Source organism: Miniopterus natalensis, chromosome 19 (assembly GCF_054644295.1).
Source record: "Miniopterus natalensis isolate mMinNat1 chromosome 19, mMinNat1.hap1, whole genome shotgun sequence".
NCBI classification, from domain to species: Eukaryota; Metazoa; Chordata; class Mammalia; order Chiroptera; family Miniopteridae; genus Miniopterus; species Miniopterus natalensis.
Window position 1 is genome coordinate 39507041 of NC_142099.1, and position 19209 is coordinate 39526249.

General features: G+C 45.9%; 1 protein-coding gene across 1 annotated transcript; it reads left to right on the forward strand.

Moving 5' to 3' along the window:
- Window positions 1-14484: 14484 nt before the first annotated feature.
- On the forward strand, window positions 14485-17121 carry CFAP126 (cilia and flagella associated protein 126). The gene is made up of 5 exons (XM_087828224.1): window positions 14485-14511; window positions 15641-15703; window positions 15859-15939; window positions 16372-16548; window positions 16921-17121. The coding sequence occupies exons 1-5, from the start codon at window positions 14485-14487 to the stop codon at window positions 17119-17121; spliced, it is 549 nt and encodes a 182-aa protein (XP_087684350.1).
- Window positions 17122-19209: the final 2088 nt, after the last annotated feature.

The following is a 19209-nucleotide window of genomic DNA, read 5'->3' on the forward strand; positions in this document are numbered from 1 at the left end:
ACAAAACGAAAAGGCGACGTACTGAGTGGGAGGAAATGTCTGCAAATCACATACTTGATAAAGGGTTAACGTCCAAAATACATGGACTCATACAACTCAATAGCAAAACACAAAGAACAATCCGATTAAAAACGACCAGGGATCTGAGTGGACATCTTTCCGTAGAAGACATCTGCAGACGGCCGACAGGTACTGAAAAGATGCTCGACGGCGCCGCTCACAGGGAACCGCCAGTCGGAGCCCAGTGGGGCAGCGCCTCCCGGGCAGCAGGGCTCGGTGGAGAGGGCGAGAGCTGGGCGGGCTGCGGAGGGAGGGCCTCGCCCGCTGGCGGGAATGTAAAGTGATGGGGCCTCTGCGGAAAGCACTGTGGAGTTTCCTCAAAACAATAAAAATAAAATGGAACTACCATGTGACCCAGCAATCCCACTTCTGGGTATTTATCGAAAGAAAAGAAAAGCACTCATTCAAAAGAGATGTGCCGCCCATATTGGTTGCAGCATTATTTACAACAGCCTAGACACGGAGACACAGTGTCCCCGGGGAATGGGTAATGAAGATGTGGTGCACGCGCGCGCACACGCGCGCGCACACACACACGCACACACACACGCGCACGCGCACACACGCGCGCGCACACACACGCACGCGCACACACACACACACGCACACACACGCGCACACACGCGCACGCGCACACACGCACACACACGCAACGGAGGACTATCCGGCCATTATAAAGAATAAAATTGTGCCATTTGTGACAGCCCGGATGGACCTTGAGGACATTATGCTAAGTGGGGGAAAAGCCGGAACGAGACAAGCACCATGATCTCACTATATAAGGAGTCAGAGCTAAGGACTTTTTTGTGCCTGTTGCTTTCTGAATTCTTATGGAAACTGTAAAGATTAGGGGTGCGAGCTGAGCTGCAGCCCTCAAACTTCTCCGCAGAGGGCGAGACCGAGACCACAGTGTGACAGGCGGCATATCCTGTCCGGAGAGGTTCCACACTAGAGGCTCCCCGAGGGAGGCCACTGCTGAGGCCCGAGGAGACCCAAGGGGGCCGAGGACACGAGGCCTTTCTCGAGGCCACGTGCAATGGGGACTACCGTCTGGCCGCCTCTGGCCGGCACTGCAGAGGCTGTGCCCGCCCCTCCCCCGTCACCACCTGGCATCCTGTGGGCTGGGAGGGATGCCCGCATTCGCCGCCAGCCTGCCTGGCTCAGGATACTCTCCATCCCCACCCGCACGACTTCTCCCCGGGGTCTCTCCCGAAGGAAACGCGCTGTGGGGTTGTCCCGGCTCGCAGCCAGGGGGCATGGTGACGGCCTCTTTCTGGCCAGAGGCCGTGGGAACCCTCCACCAAGAGGAAGCTGACGTTTCTTCCCGACTCTCGGCTGAGGAAGCCAAACCCTGGCTCTCAGAGCCTCTCGCGTTTCTCTCCTGCTTTCTTCTAAATTTTGACTGTCTCCGACTCTGCTATTCCATTATCTCCCCCCACATCCTCCTCGTGACCCTAATGCCTGAGTAGGAAAAGGGTATGGCCGCAGCAGACAAGGCAAAAGAGCCTCCCTCAGCGGTGCAGGGTGCGGGGCCCTGGCTCTGAGACCACTGTCTGCGGAGGGAGGCCTGGTCTCAAGACAGAAAACGATATGAAATGTGTGATGTTAACCTGTCTACATAGCTCTTGTATTACAGCCAGTATCTCTTTTGTAAAAGTCGGTTGTGAAAATGAGAATTCATGTGTTTTTATTTTAGGAATTGCTTTCGCTTTTAATGTAATTTTATTGTATAATTACATAAAATATTTACATGAGTCCAAAATCAACTCTGAGAAACAAGGTATTCAAAGGAGTTTGTCTTCTACCCCCACCCTTTCAACCTTATTTCTTCTTTCTCCCTAAAGGTTTTCCCATCATTTTTGTATTAGAAATACATATATTTACATCTCCTTTTCTGATAAACAATAGCATACTATTCACATGTCCTACACTGTGCTTTATTCACTTAAAAGTATTTCTTGATAATGACTCCATAGTAGCACCTTCCTCACTGCCTTTTCCAGTTGCATAATTCTCTGTTGTGTGGAGAGAGGTTCCATGGTCTTTTACTGACATTTGGACATTTGGGTTGTTTCCAGTCTGTAGCTGCATTTAATAGTGTACACTTCTTTTCATTTTTTCCCAGAGTATCTTTGGGATAGATTTCTAGAAGTGAGATTGCTTCATGAAAAGTCATCAGTAATTGTGCTAGCTGGGTTTTGCCAAATTCCCCTACTAGTGTGCATCTCCACACTCAACGTATTAGACCACCTGTTTCCTCATAGCCGGGGCAACCAAGTGCCAGGAGCCGTTCCATCCTTGCTGCTTGACACAGTCCTTCAAGGAGGAGACATTTGCACAGCAAATGCTCCGTGGGACTTGGTGTATGGCATATCCCTCTTCCCATGCTTGTTCCCCTTTCTAAGGCTCTGCATCCTTACCCGAGTCACTGCACCAGGAAAGGGCATTGCCCTAGCTGGAAACTTTTCCCTAGCAAGGGGAGTCGGATGGGACTGGAAAAGACAAAGATTCAGTAAAAGCCCCAAGGAGTACCGGAAAATCATGTGCCGCGTATGAGGAACTCAGACTGTCAGCAGAAAGTTTAGGACTTGTTAGGCCCATTACCACAGGAAGCTCCCCACCAGGGAAGAGGCCTGGGTCCGGGCCCTGCTGACTCACTGGTGCAGGGCCATCCACAGGGAGTCCACCAGGGAGTTCCCAGTGAGGAATGTATTACTGGGGGATGTTTATACTAATGGAAAACTCTGGGAATCCCCACAAGGAAAGAGCAGTCTAGGAAAGAAGTTATTTCAATCTATATCTGAACCCTTATCATACACAGAATAATTATACACAGAATATTACAATGAGGACGGACTGCTGCAGGGAATGTAAGCAGAGAGACTAAGGCTAGGTGCCAGAGAGGCGGTCAATCACCATAGCTAAAAACAATCACAGGCAAGCTACAGAACCCTTACTTAGGACTTGCATAACATTTACATAAGAAAAGCTGGTTGAGTTATTCTCCTTTTAGCTATGTGGTAGAGCCATAAAATAGTAACTTCAGAATATAAATAACAAACTAGGGATTGACATGTAGAAAAGCCTACAGAAATATAAACAGTAGGTAAGACAAATTAACAGACCTAAACAGATGTAAATTCTTTAGCAAAGGTCAGATAAAAAGGTATATTCATTAACTGGGAAAGGCCAAAACAGAAACTGGAACATAGCATGATGTCATGTTGTTTAACCAGCAACAAAACCAAATAGTATAAACACAGTTGTAACAAGGCGATAAAGGAGAAGCTGATTCTCCTAGTGCTCTGAACGCAGTCTCCATGTACTTCCATCATTTTTCGCTGACCCCGTCCACACCTTTGGGGACCACGGGGGCTGGACCCAGGCAACCAAGTATGTTTTCAACACTTTGGAATATGCCAATCTCATGAGTTTTAGTTTGCATTTAAAAAAAATTGTGAGCTCCTGGCTTGGTGGCTCAGTTGGTTGGGGCACCCTCCCACACAACAAAACGCTGCCAGTTTGGTTCCTTGTCAGGGCACATAACTTGGTTGTAGGTTCCATCCCAACCGACTGATGTTTCTCCCCCCCCACCAAATCAATAAAAATATATCTTCAGGTGAGGATTAAAAAAACAAAAGTAATGTGAATGTACCACATTTTTGTGCTTTTTGTGAATGCTTTAATTTTTTATGCATTTGAAAAAAGTATAGATCGAGAGGAGACAGTGGTGGCAGAATAGACCTTTCTCGCACCTTTCCCAGGCCCAGACTGGAAACACAACTAAATTGGGGAACATTCACCGGGAATTACCAACTGAGGTCCAGCTGAGGAGGAGACATAGCAAGGAAAGACAGAAAACCCCCAAGACTGGTAAGAAGGCCCAAGTCAGAGAGTGGCTGACCCAGCTTCCTGGGGGGCAGCGGCAGTGAAGAGGGAGCTGAGAGATCCGGGCAGGAGCCCTGTCTGCGCTCCACACCCCCGGAACATCCAGCGGGAAAGGGGGGGGGCCTCGGAGTTAAAGCCACAGGGGATTGTTTGTTTGTTTTTAAACCCAGAACACAGGATTTTCCTTAGCAGCTACTTCAGTGGAGGGGGGGCGGTGCGGACCAAAGGTGCCTCAGAGGCTGGGGTGGGAAGCACTGTGGGGAGATTGGAAAAGCAGCACCTGGGAGACCTACATCTGTTCTCATCACACCCAAACTGAAAAGGCCATTTTTCCTGAGGTGCTGGCCCTTCCCAGAAGGCACAGCTCAAGAAAAGGTAAAAACTGGGCCCTAGGGGATACAGCCCTCCCCGCCCTCAGGAGCCCCGCCTGCCATGCCCTGTATCTCCACCTTCGCAGCAGAGACAAGCCTGGGAGTTTGAACAGTCTCGGAGCTCGGAGACTGGTGTGGGGTTGAAGCCATCCACCCCACTACCCTGGGAACCTGTCTGGTGCTCCCCTACAGGAGAACTGATAGAAACACCTGGTACACAGCTGATCCCACTGAACTGCATCCGAGGATCTCAGTCCAGCCGAGGGCAGAGTAATATTCTGGGACACTTGCAGAGTGGTAGCTCGGGGATAGGAAAACACACTCACCATTTTCCCTGAAAGCTGAACAGCACCTGCCTCTCACAGGAGACCCAGAGGTCTAGACTCCAGATCCTGCCTAAAGCCCTTTCAGAAATAGACTTTTGAGTGATGAAGATTGACAGCTGGCCGGCAGGCGAAGGCCGGATGCTGTGGAGCTGGGGAACCTGGGGAAGTTTGCTGACCAAGCCCTGGGCCCTGGCTGCTAACAAACCCACCTTCCAGTGCAGCTTGCCCCCCCCCCCCCACGTGCAGCCAGGCCCTGTGGAAAAAGACGCAAACTGTGGGTTCCTTGAAGCTTCAAACAGGTGACTGAGCCAAAGGAGGTCGTTCCTGACAGTGGTCACACCTGAGCACCTGTGGGGAAGCCCAGGCCTGGCAGACAGCACAGTCGGCCGCAGGCGGCAAAAGAGCGGACTGAAGGGGCTCCCGAGAGGACTGGCTGTGCCGAGACGAAGGCCACCTTCCTGTCCTTTCTTCATCTTCCTCACTGTCACTGCCCTAACTTCCTGCCCTTGTCTTTCTATTTTCATCTTCTCCCTCCTACTTTCTTCTCTGTTCTCTGTCCTCCAGCACTTTCTTCCTCTCCCCTTCCTTTCATAACCCTCTCCTTCCCTAGTCCTTATTCCTGTTTTCTTTCTTCCACCTATGCACTTTCATATTCCTCTTCCTTCCCCTTCATTTCTCCCTGTAGGCTTTTTAAACCCACACCAGAGGGTATTTTCTCCATTGCTCTACAGAGAGAGAGGAGAGGGGAGAGGGACAGCAACGAGAGAGGCACATCGGTGGGTTGCCTCCCGCGCTCGCCCGTCCGGGATCGAGCCTGCCACCAAGGTCCGTTCCCTTGGCCAGAATCGAACCCAGGACCCTTCAGTCCACAGGCTGATGCTCTAACCACTGGGCAACACCGGCCAGGGCTATTTCTCCTTGTATTTTTTTCCTTTTCTATTACTGTTCTCTGTTCTCCTTCCTAATCCTGTTTGCTGTTGCGGTTGCCTTTGTTGCTGTAGGGTTATGTGTGTGTTTTGTTTCGCTTCTTGTTTTGCTGTGTTGTGTGTGGGGTTTTTAAGCCTCACCCGAGGATGTTTTTCCATTGCTTTTCAGAGAAGGTGGAAGAGGAGAGAGACACTGATGTGAGAGACACACATCAATGGGTTGCCGCCTGCATGCACCCCCACTGCAGCCGGGGATTGAGCTTGCAACCAAAGTACAGGCCCTTTGCTGGAATTGAACCTGGGATCCTTCAGTCTGCCAATGCTCTAACCACTGAGCAAAACTGGCCAGGGCTGTTTTGTTGTGTTTTGTTCTGTAAGCATCTGCACAATAGCTTGTACAACATGGTCGGGGGCAAGCCTCACAGTCAGCCAGCCTGAGAGGCCATTCCTCCCACAAATGGGACAACAACACTCAAGACCCACTTACAACTGGGGAGCCAAAATAACTCACACAAGGGACATTCCTAGAGCACCCAGCTCAGGAAATCAAGGGGACTACACACCACTGGGTCCCACAAAACACTTACTACATAAGGCCGCCCCACTAAGACTGGGAGGCATAGAAATTTTATCTAATACACAGAAACAAATACAATGGGTCAGGAAAAATAGGGAGGCAAAGAAACAACCCACAAATGAAAGAAAAGGAGGAAACTCCAGAAAGAGAGCTACACAAAATGAAGGCAAGCAATTTATCAGCTACAGAATTCAAAGTAACAGTTATAGGATATTCAATTTAGTGAGAATTTTAAGAAACTTAGTGGGAACTACAACAGCATGAAACAAGAAATAGAAACCATGAACAAGAACCAGGCAGAAATGAAGAATACCTGACATCAAGAATACACTGGAAGGAACCCAAAGTAGATTAAATGAGACAGAAGATCAAACCAGTGGTTAGAAAGACAAAGTAGGAAAAAAACCCACCCAATCAGAGAAGAAAAAGAATTAAAAAGCAGGAGGATAGCTTAAGGGAACTTTGGGACAATATAAAATGTAACAACATCCACATCGTTGGGGTACCAGAAAGAGAAGAAAGTGAGCAAGGGTTAGAGAACCTGTTTGAGGAAATAATGACAGAAAACTTCCCTGACCTGGTGAAGGAAAAGTCACACAAGCTCAGGAGGCACAGAGAGTCCCAATCAGGATGAACCCAAAGAGGCCCATGCCCAGACACATAATAATTAAAATGCCAAACATTAAAGGCAATGAAAGAATCTTTAAGGCAGCAAGAGACAGACAGAAAGTTATCAACAAAGAAGCTCTCATTAGACTGTCAACTGACTTCTCAACAGAAACACCTCAGACCAGAGGGAATGGCATGGAGTGTTCAAGGTAATGCAATACAAGGATCTGACACCAAGACTCCTCCATCCAGCAAGGCTATCATTCAACATAGAGGGTGAAATAAAGAGCTTCCCAGACAAAAAAAAAAAAAAGGCTAAAGGAGTTTATCACCACCAAACCAGCATTGCAGGAAATGTTAAAGGGACTGCTGTAATAATAGTAAGAAATAGAGAGAGGAACATAGGCATAAAGAATTAAAATGGCAATACATAAGTATCTATCAATAATAACCTTAAGTGTAAATGGATTAAATGCTCCAATCAAAAGGCATAGTGTAGCCAAATGGATAAGAGAACAGGACCCATATATATGCTGTTTATAGAGACCCACCTCAGAACAAAAGATTCACACAGTGGGAAAGTGAAGGGATGGAAAAATTTTTTCCCTGCAAAAGGAAACACACACAAAAAGCTGGAGTAGCAATACTTATATCTGAAAAAATAGACTTCAAAGTAAAGGCCATAACAAGAGACAAAGAAGGTCACTACATAATACTAAAGACATTGATCCAACAAGAGGATATAACCCTGGTAAACATATATGCACCCAATACAGGAGCATCCAAATACCTAAAAAACTTCTGGAGGACTTTAAGGGAGACATCAGCAGCTATACAGTCATTGTCAGGGACTTTAACACCCCACTGACTTCACTGGATAGGTCTTCCAGACAAAACATCAACAAGGAAAGAGTGACCCTAAATAACACACTAGATCATATAGATTTAATTGACATTTACAGAACATTCCACCCCAAGGCTGCAGAATATACATTCCTCTCAAGTGCACATGTGACATTCTCAAAGACAGACCACATGTTAGGACACAAAACAAGTCTCTACAAGTTCAAGAAGATGGAGATCATATCAAGCATCTCAGATCACAAGGGCATGAAATTAGAAATCAACTACAGTAAAAACACTCAAAAACATTCAAACACATGGAGACTAAGTAACATGTTGTTAAACAATGAATGGGTTACCAATGAGATCAAGAAAGAAATCAAAAAGTTCCTGGAAACAAATGAAAATGAACAGACAACAACCCAAAATCTATGGGGCAGAGGGAAAGCAGTCCTGAGAGGGACGTTCATAGCACCACAGGCCACCTCAACAAGCAAGAAAAATTTTTAGTAAATTATCTAACCCTACAACTTAAAGAATTAGAAAAAGAGCAGCAAGAAAAGCCCCAGGAAGTAGAAGGAAGGAAATAATAAGGATCAGAGAGGAAATAAATGACATAGAGAACAAAAAAACAATAGAATCAATGAATTCAAGAGCTGGGTCTTTGAAAAGATAAACAAGATTGGTGAACCCTTAGCCAGACTCATCAAGAAACGAAGGGAAAGAACCCAGATAAACAAAATCAGAAACAAAAGAAGTGAGGTAACAACTGACCCAACAGAAATACAAAGGATTGTAAGAAAATACTATGAACAACTATATGCCAACAAACCGGACAACCTGGACAAATTCCTAGAAAAATACAACCTTCCAAAGCTGAATCAGGAAGAGTCAGAAATCCTGAATAGGCTGATAACTGCTGATGAAATTGAAGCAGTAATAAAAAAACTACCAGGTTCACACTCAAAGAAGAACTAACACCTAGTCTCCTCAAACTATTCCAAAAATTCAAGAGGAAGGAACTCTTCCAACCTCTTTTTACGACGCCAGCATTATCCTAATTCCAAAACCAGATAAAGACACTACAAAGAAAGAGAATTACAGGCCAATATCTCTGATGAACATAGATGCTAAAATCCTCAACAAAATATTAGCAAATAGGACACAGCAATAACATTAAAAAGATCATACACCATAACCAAGTGGGATTTATTCCAGGGATGCAAGGTTGGTACAATATTCACAAATCAATAAATCAATAAATACATCACATAAACAAATTGAAAGACAAAAATCACATGATCATATCAATAGATGCAGAAAAAGTACTTGACAAAATCCAACACTCATTTTTTCATAGTTAAAAGGAAGTTTTTATTAACACAAGAAAGCTTAATTAGTGTAAGATCCACTTTTAATATTAAATCCAACACCTTTTTTAAAAATTAATTAATTTTAATATATCTTTATTAATTTCAGAGAGAGAAAGGGAGAGGAAGAGAGAGAAACATCAATGATGAGAGAGTCATGGATCGGCTGCCTCCTGCACGCCAACTGGAGATCGAGCTCGCAACCGGAGCATGTGTCCTGACCAGGAATTGAGCCACGATCTCCTGGATCCTAGGTCGATGCTCAACTGCTGAGCCACGCCGACTGGGCCCAACATCCATTTTTGATAAAAACTCTCAGCAAAGTGGGAAAAGAGGGAGCATACCTCAACATAATGAAGGCCATATATGACAAACCTACAGCCAACATCATACTCAATGGGCAAAACCTAAAACCATTTCCCTTAAGAACAGGGACAAGACAGGGCTGTCTGCTTTCACCACTCTTATTTAACATAGTACTGGAAGTCTGAGCCACAGTGATCAGACAAGAAGAAAACATAAAAGGCATCCAAACTGGAAAGGAGGAAGTAAAACTGTCATTATTGGCAGATGACATGATATTGTACATAGAAAACCTTAAAGACTCCACCAAAAACTACTAGATTTAATAAATGAATTCAGCAAGGTAACAGGATACAAAATTAACACCTAGAAATCAATGGCATTTTTATACACCAACAATGATCTCTCAGAAAGAAAAACTAAAAAAAAAAAATCCCATTTACCATTGCAACTAAAAAAATAAGATACTTAGGAATAAACTTAACCAAGGCTGTAAAAGACCTGTACTAGGAAAACTACGTGACACTGAAAAAAGAAAGAGAGGAAGATACATACAAGTGGAAGAATATACCGTGTTCATGGATTGGAAGAATTAATATCATTAAAATGTCCATACTGGCCCAGCCGGGTGTGGCTCAGCGGTTGAGCATCAACCTAGGATCCAGGCAGTCAGGGTTCGATTCCCAGGCAGGGCACATGTCCAGGTTGTGGGCTTGATCATTGACTCTCTCATCATTGATGTTTCTATTCCTTTCCTCTCCCTGAAATTAGTAAAGATATATTTTTAAAAAATAAAAAAAATAATAAAATGTCCATACTGCACAGAGCAATCTACAGATTCAGTGCAATCCCTATTAAAATACCAACAGCATATTTCACAGATCTAGAACAGATATTCCAAAAATTCATATGGAGCCAAAAAAAGCCCCAGAATAGATGCAGTTGTCTTGAGAAAGAAGAACAATGTTGGAGGGATCACAATACCAGATATCAAGTTATACTACAAGGCCACTGTAATCCAAACAGCCTGGTACTGGCACAAGAACAGACATATAGATCAGTGGAACAGAACAGAGGCCCCAGAAATAGACCCACGCCATTATGGTCAGTTAATATTTGACAAAGGAGGCAAGAGCATACAATGGAGTAAAGACAGTCTCTTCAATAAATGGTGCTGGGAAAATTGGACACGTACACGCAAAAAAATGAAACTAGACCACCAACTTACTCCATACACAAAAGTAAATTCAAAATGGATAAAAGACTTAAATGTAAGCCATGAAACCATAAAAATCCAGAAGCAAAATCTTAGATGTCCCATGTAGTGGAATTTTTACAGATACATCTCCTAGGGCAAGAGAAACAAAGGGAAAAAAAGAAACAAATGGGAATACATCAAACTAGAAAGCTTCTGCAGCCTTAGGCATTTTTGCTCAGTGGTTAGAGCGTCGGCACTTGGACTGAAGGGTCCCAGGTTCAATTCCAGCCAAGGGCACATACCTCAGTTCAGGCTTGATCCCCAGCTTCAGTCAGGGCACATGTGGGAGGCAACCAGTTGATGTCTGTCTGTCTTGTCTCTCTCTTCACTCTCTTTGAAAAGCAATGGAAAGACTACCCTTGGGTAAGGATTAAAAAAAAAAAAAAAGCTGCACAGCAAAAGAAACCATCAACAAAATGAAAAGGGAGCCCACTGTATGGGAAACATATTTGCCAATGACATATCTGATAAAGGGTTAATATCCAAAATCTATAAAGAACTCATACAACTTAACAAAACGAAGACAAGCAATCCAATTAAGAAATGGGCAAAGGACCTGAATAGACACTTCTCCAAAGAGGACATACGGATGGTGAAGAGATGTATGAGAAGATGCTCAACGTTGCTAACCATCAGCGATGCAAATTAACACCACAATGAGGTGTCACCTCTCACCTGTCAGAATGGCTCCATCAACAAATCAACAAACGACATGTGCTGGCGAGGGTGTGGGGAAAGGGGAACCTGGTGCACTGCTGGTGGGAATGCAGACTGGGGCAGCCACTGTGGAAAACAGTGTGGAGCTTCCTCAAAAAATTAAAAATGGAGCTGCCGTTTGACCCAGTGATCCCACTCCTAGAAATGTACCCTAAGAATCCTGAAACACTAATCAGAAAGAATATATGCACCCCGATGTTCACAGCAGCACAGTTTACAATAGCTAAGATCTGGAAACAGCCCAAGTGTCCATCAGGAGATGAGTGGATAAAAAGCTGTGGGACATTCACACCATGGAATACTATGCAGCTGTAAAGAAGAAGAATCTCGTACCCTTTGGGACAGCATGGGGGGACCTGGAGAGTATTATGCTGAGTGAAATAAGCCAGGCAGAGAAAGACAAACATCACACGATCTCACTCATATGTGGAATCTAATAAACAAAATAAACTGACGAACAAATAGACCCAGAGATATAGAAGCATGGGACAGACTGAGGGATCTCAGAGGGAAGGGGGCACAGAAAGAGATTAATCAAAGAACTTCTATGCATATATGCATAGCCCAGGGACAAAGACAATGGTGCTGTGAAGGCCTGGGGCGGAGGCAGGAGCCGGGCAGAGGGGGTCAATGGCAGGTGGAAAAAAGGGGACAACTTTCAACAATAAAGATAAATTTTTAAAAAGAAAAATATTCTCTCTTATCAAGGTTCAGAGTTTAATATATATTAAATCCATCTTATTATGTTGTTTAGGTCTTCTGTGCCCTTCCTTCCTAGTTTCTCATTCACTTCAATCTGAGATGCATCAGGCTCCTATTACCAGTGCGTCCATTTTCCTGTATTAAATGTAATTCTTTATATCTCTGTTTGTGGTAAAAATTTCTTTATCTCTTTCAATACTTTTTTAAAAATATATATCTTTATTGATTCCAGAGAGAGGAAGGGAGAGGGAGAGAGAGACAAACATCAGTGATGAGAGAGTTATTGATGGGCCACCTCTTGCAGGCCCCACGCTGGGGATCAAGCTCGCAACCCGGGCCTGTGCCCTGGCCGGGAATCGAACCGTGATCGCCTGGATCCTAGGTCAATGCTCAACCGCTGAGCCACGCCCAGCCAGGCTGTGCTAACACTTTTATACAATACATACATTCTCTCTCTTTTGGGCTATTGTCTACGTGAGTATGTATGACAATAGAATAAATGTATATGTTTTGGTCTCTCCTCTGCCCCACTTCCTGGCAGAGAGCTCCTAGAACTGTTGCAATTTCCTAGGGATAGAAGTGTCTTTGCTCTAATGAGGTGACTCTGGGTGGCTTCTGAATGGGGGCACCTGAAGGGCCAGCTCATGATTAGAAGCTTGGAATTTTCAGTCCCTCTGCCCCCCCTTCTCCAGAGAGGGGAGAGAAGCTGGGAATGGAGCTAATAAACCATTATACTAATGTGATGAAGCCTCCATAAAAGTCCTGAGACCTTCCAGTTGGGTGAACACATGGAGGTGTGGGGAGAGTGGAAGCCCCACGCCCCTTCCCACAGCCCTTGCCCTCAGCACCTCTTCCATCTGGATGCTCAGCTGTCTTTTCACAAGCTGGTAAGCAGTAAGTAGTGTTTTCCTTAGTTTTGTAAGCTGCCCTAGCAAAGCAGTTGGACCTGAGGAGGGGTCACAGGAACCTCTGACAGCTGAAGCACAGGTGACAACTGGGACTTGAATGACATCTGAAGTGGGAGTAGTGTTATAGGACTGAGCCCTTACCCTGTGGGACCTGATGCTCTCTCCAGGTAGATGAAGTCAGAATTGAGTGAATGGTAGAACACCCAGCTAGTGTCACAGGATTGCTTGGTGTGAGGAAAACTCCACCCCTCTAGTGTCAGGAGTGCTGTGTGTATGACAGAAAAGGAGAAACACAGGACTGGAAATGTCCCCATACAGAACAACACTGAAACTATCTAGGAATCTCAATCCCCTTCCTGTTGCTTTACCCTAGCACCTAACATGAGGCAAAAATCCTTTTATTCCTAGTTAAAACCTGTATACGACAATCAGGGCCTATTCTACTTCTCATGTACTCCCCCTCATCTCTCCTTGATAGCTGTACTATATGTACAAGGTTGCCAAGAAGCCTGGAAAGATCAATGAATACATATGGTTTGTTGATTTTATATTTCAGTACATGATGAAAGAATAGTGCCTATTTCCAGACTTTTAGCCACCCTGTATATTGTTGAAGCACACAGCTACCACATACAAGTTTCCACTACAACAATCCTTTATTCTTAGTCGTGCAAGTAAACATGCTGTCACCACAGGAGCAATACTGATGCCTCTTCAGGCGTTCTGGTTGTCTACAGCTTGTCCTCCAGACTCCACAGGAAGTGTTTTTATCCAGAATCTTTTTCTTTTATGACATATGGGGGGAGATAAATAGCAGTTTCCAGTAGAGGGAGGCTTATGTTCTTCACAGGAAACAAAGCAGGTCAGAAGCCTGCACTGTACAGGAACACCTGCCTTAGGTTTGTTCTGCCACTGTCCTGCTCAGTGTCCAGCACCAGCGGCCCACCTGCCTCATCCAGCCAACAGTGCACCTGCGATCCCGGAGAATGATGGAGGACACGAGTCACGTCAGGACCACAGACAAGATATGCTTTTCTCCCCAGGGACAAATAAGTCAGCCGCTTTTTAAAACATTATTCCTTGGCCTGGAAAGATGAACAGTGGACCCTATAAACAGGTCTCAACAGCGTTAACCACCATTATCTAGGTCGTAACTCACTTCACCTCATTCGCCCTGTGAAGGGAGGCTCTGCCATCCCCCCGAGTCCACAGAAATTCAATGAAGGGAAGCCAGCTGCTCAGTGTCACTCAGCTCCTATGCTTCCATGTTAAGAATTTGATCGCCAGGGTCTGGCTCTAAAGTCCAGGCTACACGGCACCACACTGCCCAAGAACACAGCTCTGGGGGACCGTGGCTCATCACCATGGGGAGGACCCAGGTCAAAGACCACCTGCAAGTTGATAAAAACAGGGTTGTTATGCTAGAGGGAAAAAAAGGGCCACTATTCAGCTAATTTTCTCAGGGTCACCTACTTTGCTTCCAGGAAAAAAGGTCGTAGTAGTGTCATCCAAGGGAGTGAGTCAAGAGCCCAAGGGAAAGGCGCCTGCTAATTCAGAGGCTGTCTGGAAGGTCGGGCTTCTGCGGTTGCCAGGCAACCAAGGTAAACAGCAGGAAGTCGCAGGATCATGGCCACTAACTACAGTGCCAACCAGGTAAGATCTTTTTCCATCTCTCTAACATTTTTAATTTTGCCTTCAAGATTCTGCCTCCGGACTGACGCCTCCCCGAGGATTCTGGCCACTGAGTGGCTGACAGAGTGGGGTTAGAGTGCTTCCCACAAGCAAAAGGCATCTCTGGGTTAGTTTTAAGGTCTAAACCAGAGGTCAGCAAATTTTCTGTAAAGGGCCAGAAACTTAACATTTTAGGGTTTATGGGCCAAGTGACAAAATCAGAGTTATTATGTAGGTAGGTACATAACAGAAAACACAAAATTCAAAGTATAACAACCGAGTGCAATTTCTTATACTAATGAAAAGAATGGATTCTTTTGGGAGAAACATTTTGCTTAATTGGGATACAAACTTAATGTTCCCTTTTATCAAATCAATTGCAAGTGTTCATCTATAAAAACCATTCTTGGTTCTCTCAGGCAGTCCCAAAGCAGACAGGGTAGACCTAGCCCATGGCCATAGTTTGCTCACCACTGGTCTAGAAAAGCATTGTCTAATAAAAAGATATTGTGAACCACAAATGCAATTTTTAAAAAAATCTATCTTTATTGATTTCAGAGAGAGGAAGGGAGAGGAAGAGATAGAAACATCAATGATGAGTCATTGATCGGCTGCCTCCTGCACACCCCCGACTGGGGATTGAGCCTGCAACCCAGAACTGTGATCTCCTGGATCCTAGGTCGACGCTCAACCACTGAGCCACACCCAGCCGGGCACACAAGTGCAATTTTAATTTCCTAGTAGCTACATAAAATTTTTAAAAGTTAATTTTAATAATCTCATTTTGCCCAATAAATCCAAAATATTTCAACATTTAATCAATATTTTAAGTTACAACCAGATGTTTTACATCCCCTTTTTTGTACCAAGTCCTTAAAACTCTGTGTATTTTACATTTACAAAGCACCTGTTTGGTCTGTCCCACGTTAAGTGCTCAACAGTGGTTGCGTGTGGCTAGAGGCTGCGTGGGGGACAACACACATTTGGCCCAAACTACACCCTCTCAAAAGCCAGTGTGTGGTTCAGGCCTTTGGTCCTCCAACCTAACAAGTCGTCATCTCCTGGGCTTGGGGTCTTGGAGCCTGAGACGGCTTCTCACCTCTCTCCACAGTATGAAAAAGCTTTCTCACCCAAGTATCTGCAGAACTGGTCTCTTGCCAAGCCAACAAAACAGGTATTCCACGTTAGTGCGCCACAAGGCCAGTTTCTGTGTAATTCACTGCCACCAACCTTGAGCTCCCACACCCTCTCCCTCCGCCCAAACTCAAGCCCCCAGATACCTTCTCCCTTTCCATCTCCCCCAGCACTTCTCTCCCACCTGTACCCCAGAACATTCCTTCCCACGAAGGCTACACTCAGATCATTGCCAACGACCGTGGTCATCTGCTGCCTTCAGTGCCCCGTTCCAAGGTGAGATGCTTATCTCCATTCTTACCAAGAACTAGAGCAAGAGGGGCAGACTTACAACCTCCTGCTGCCACTGCCTGGAAAGTTAAAGTTCAGTCTAATTCATGCCGTAACATGAGTGCCCCCGAACTTCCAGGCAGTTTACCCAATAGGTCAAGGTCGTGTTTAGCACCCAGAATCCCTTAATCTGATTATCTGTAGAAAATGGATGCCTGTGGGTGGTGATATTTATGCAATGGGTGCTCTGCCAAACTCAGTCTAAGGATGAAGTAGTGAAGCCAGCAGAGGTCAGGGGATGACACAGGGTAACCCAAGTCGGGGGGAGGGGTTATGCTTTCATTCATTACCACCCAGTCCCAAAATATGGAAGATGAATACAGGGCCTGCCAGTGGCTCAGTTTCCGGGGGTGAGAAGTCCTGTCTTCTTCCTTTTAGGCAAGTCCTTGGGGTTCCTTCATGGGCACCTGGCAAATGCCTCTCAAGATACCCCCTGCTCGGGTGACCCTGACAGCCCGTACAGCTGCTGGTGCTGCCTCCCTCACCAAATGGATCCAAAAAAATCCTGACTTACTCAACGCCTCCAATGGACTGCATCCAGAAATCTTAGGCAAGGTATCTACTCCACCCACCTAACCTCAAATCCTGTTTTCTCAGTTTCTTTTCAACCTCAAAAACGACTGTTATACCTCTGCTATTCCAGCAGGGGGACATCTAACCAACTGTCCTTGGGTAGACGTCCTAGGCCTCTAACCAACAGTCTAGTCCCTCAGCACCTTCTGAGGTCTAAAGGGCTGAGCTAAGGACATCTTACCCCGCAGTACAAAGTGATCTGATCTCAAGGGGAGGTTAGCGCAATCAAATCTAACTCTTCTTGTTTGGAAGCTGACCTCTGGTCCATGGTATGGGGTGAAAGAAATTTAGAATTCTGAGTGGGTTGGGAGTGACCTAGGCCTGACCAGGCTCTCTTCCGTTCCACCCTGACAGCCCGGTGATCCAGGCAGTCAGAAGAAACCCCGGAACTCTGTGAAGCAAGCACCAAGTCCAACCATAATCCCAAACTCCCCAGCATCAAACCTCGATTCCCCAGAGCAACCCCAAAGCGCACACCCCTCTGCAGGTCACACTCCTGGGCCCCTCAGCCCAATCGACTTGCCTAAGAGCCCACCTGGAAGCGCATGCATGTAGAACCCTGGGTGGGTCCTAATCTAGCCGGGGCCAAGGTGCAAACCTGGAACTCCAGAGGGGACCCCACCTAGGAAACCTGTCTAGAGGGGTGAAGTAAGAAGAGCCCCAGTTAGGGAAATGATGGAAATAAATGCAAATTTGGAAAATAAACATTGCTGTTGACTCTTTCACCGATTTTGATTTTTCCCTCCGGCTGCCTCCTATCACCAACCAGAAGGGCTGGGGAAAGACAGAGAACATGACAGAGGCTGGGGGGTAACACATCTGTATAAGGATTGAGTCAGTTACGCTCCAGAAACAACCAAGGAAGCTGGTTTGAATTACAGCACCCCACCCCCACACCTGTCTTCCTCCTGAGCACCTCTGCATGTCCAAAGACAACATCAAGGTCAGCAGGACAATCGTTTAGTAGGGCATGGGTATGTGGGTTTGGAGGTGGGGAAGAAAAGGAATGGGAAGCCAGAGTAGAAGACACTGTCCTTGTCTAGACTTCCTGTCTGATGACAGAGCACTCAGCGAAAGCACATAAGCTACAAAAGCAAAAGTACAAATATGGTTTGGAAACTGAAGATATACAAGTGATCAGAAGACAGAGAAAATCAAAGTGTGACGGTAAGCAGAAATTTAGGACCAAACATAAACATGAAGACCAGTCTGCCACTGCCCAGCCCCAACCATCTAAATGGTAAGAAGCCACCAGAGGTCAAGTCCCTGCCCACCCCCCACCTCCAGCTTCTGTGTGGCATTGCCAGCGTGTGGTATCTTCCCAGCACTCACTGTTCAATTCAGTGCCCTTACCAAGCCTTTCGCAGCCCCAGTGCCCAAGTGTCCCTCCTGAACTGTCCCTCACTCCAAGGACAAGTACGAGGACATATGGTTTGGGCTGTAGGAGGCTGACAAGGCTTCCCAGGGCCAGTCCAGCAGAAGGAAGACATGATCTTACTTAAAGCCAGAGAGCACTGTTAACACAGAGGGTCCCCAGTGCCACACTTGGTCTTCCTCTACAGCTGACACCAATTACGTCACTGTCACTCCTCTCCAACCCACAGTTCTCACTGGCTAGCCAACAACTGAGTAACAGACAACAGAGATCTGTCACCCCCGTTTTATCAAAACAGCATCCCTGCCAAGGGAGTTAGGGACCCAGAAGCCTGGCCTCCTTGGATTCTAAAAGCAAGTTTCTCATTAAGTAGAAACATTTGCCAGGTTTTCAGCAATCCCTCCTTTTTCTCTCCCCTCAAATCTACACTTAGCTCATTGGCCCTCCGCTATCAACTCCCAGGTCCTCCGGCTCCCTCATGAGATCAAACTCTGTTGAACTGCACCATGGGGTTTACCCTTGGTTCTCAGGGGGATTCTGGAGCCTGTGACAGCCCAGCTCTCTGTGCTTCCCTTCCTCCCTCTTGCTCCTTCCTTCTCTGAGGCTTCCGCATGGTAGTAAATCTCTGGCTACTTGTGTCTGACTCTAAAAATTTTCCCAGTTGTAAAATAAACTGTTTCCCTCCTGAGCAAGGTCAGATTGGAGGACATAAGTCCCTGGGACCAGAGGAGGGGGAAGAAATTGGCTCCTCCTCAATTGCCATTCTCTTGGTTTCTCTAGATTTCAAGAAGAGTCAAAGACAAAATGAGTATTTTAATTAATTTCAGAAAAAGATGTCACATGAATTTAGATTAGTAAACATGACAATAAGAGGCTTGTTTTTCTGGAATTGCAAGGAAAATAACCCTTAATAGGTTCAGCAATAATTTTCTGGATCTTTCTCTTGTATCAAAAACTATACTCTTCTCCCCAAAGCACCTGCTCCAAAAGTCAGCTCACCCTCCTTATCTCCCTCTAGCTGGGACAGGCTAATCCCCCCCTCTACCGTGTGGGTGCTAAAGGCCCTGGGCTCTGACCAATGAACAGAAGTGTCTTTTAAGCCAGCAACCCACAGGCAGTGGCACCCAAAGCCCCACTCCCAGTTCCCATGGCAGAGGCCACAGAGCTGGCTTTGTCTCCACTGTCTCAGGAAGAGGAGCCAAGAGCTGACCCTCAGCACAAAACAAGGCCTAACAGGGAGAGAATGAGGCTCCTAGGCCTGGGGAGAC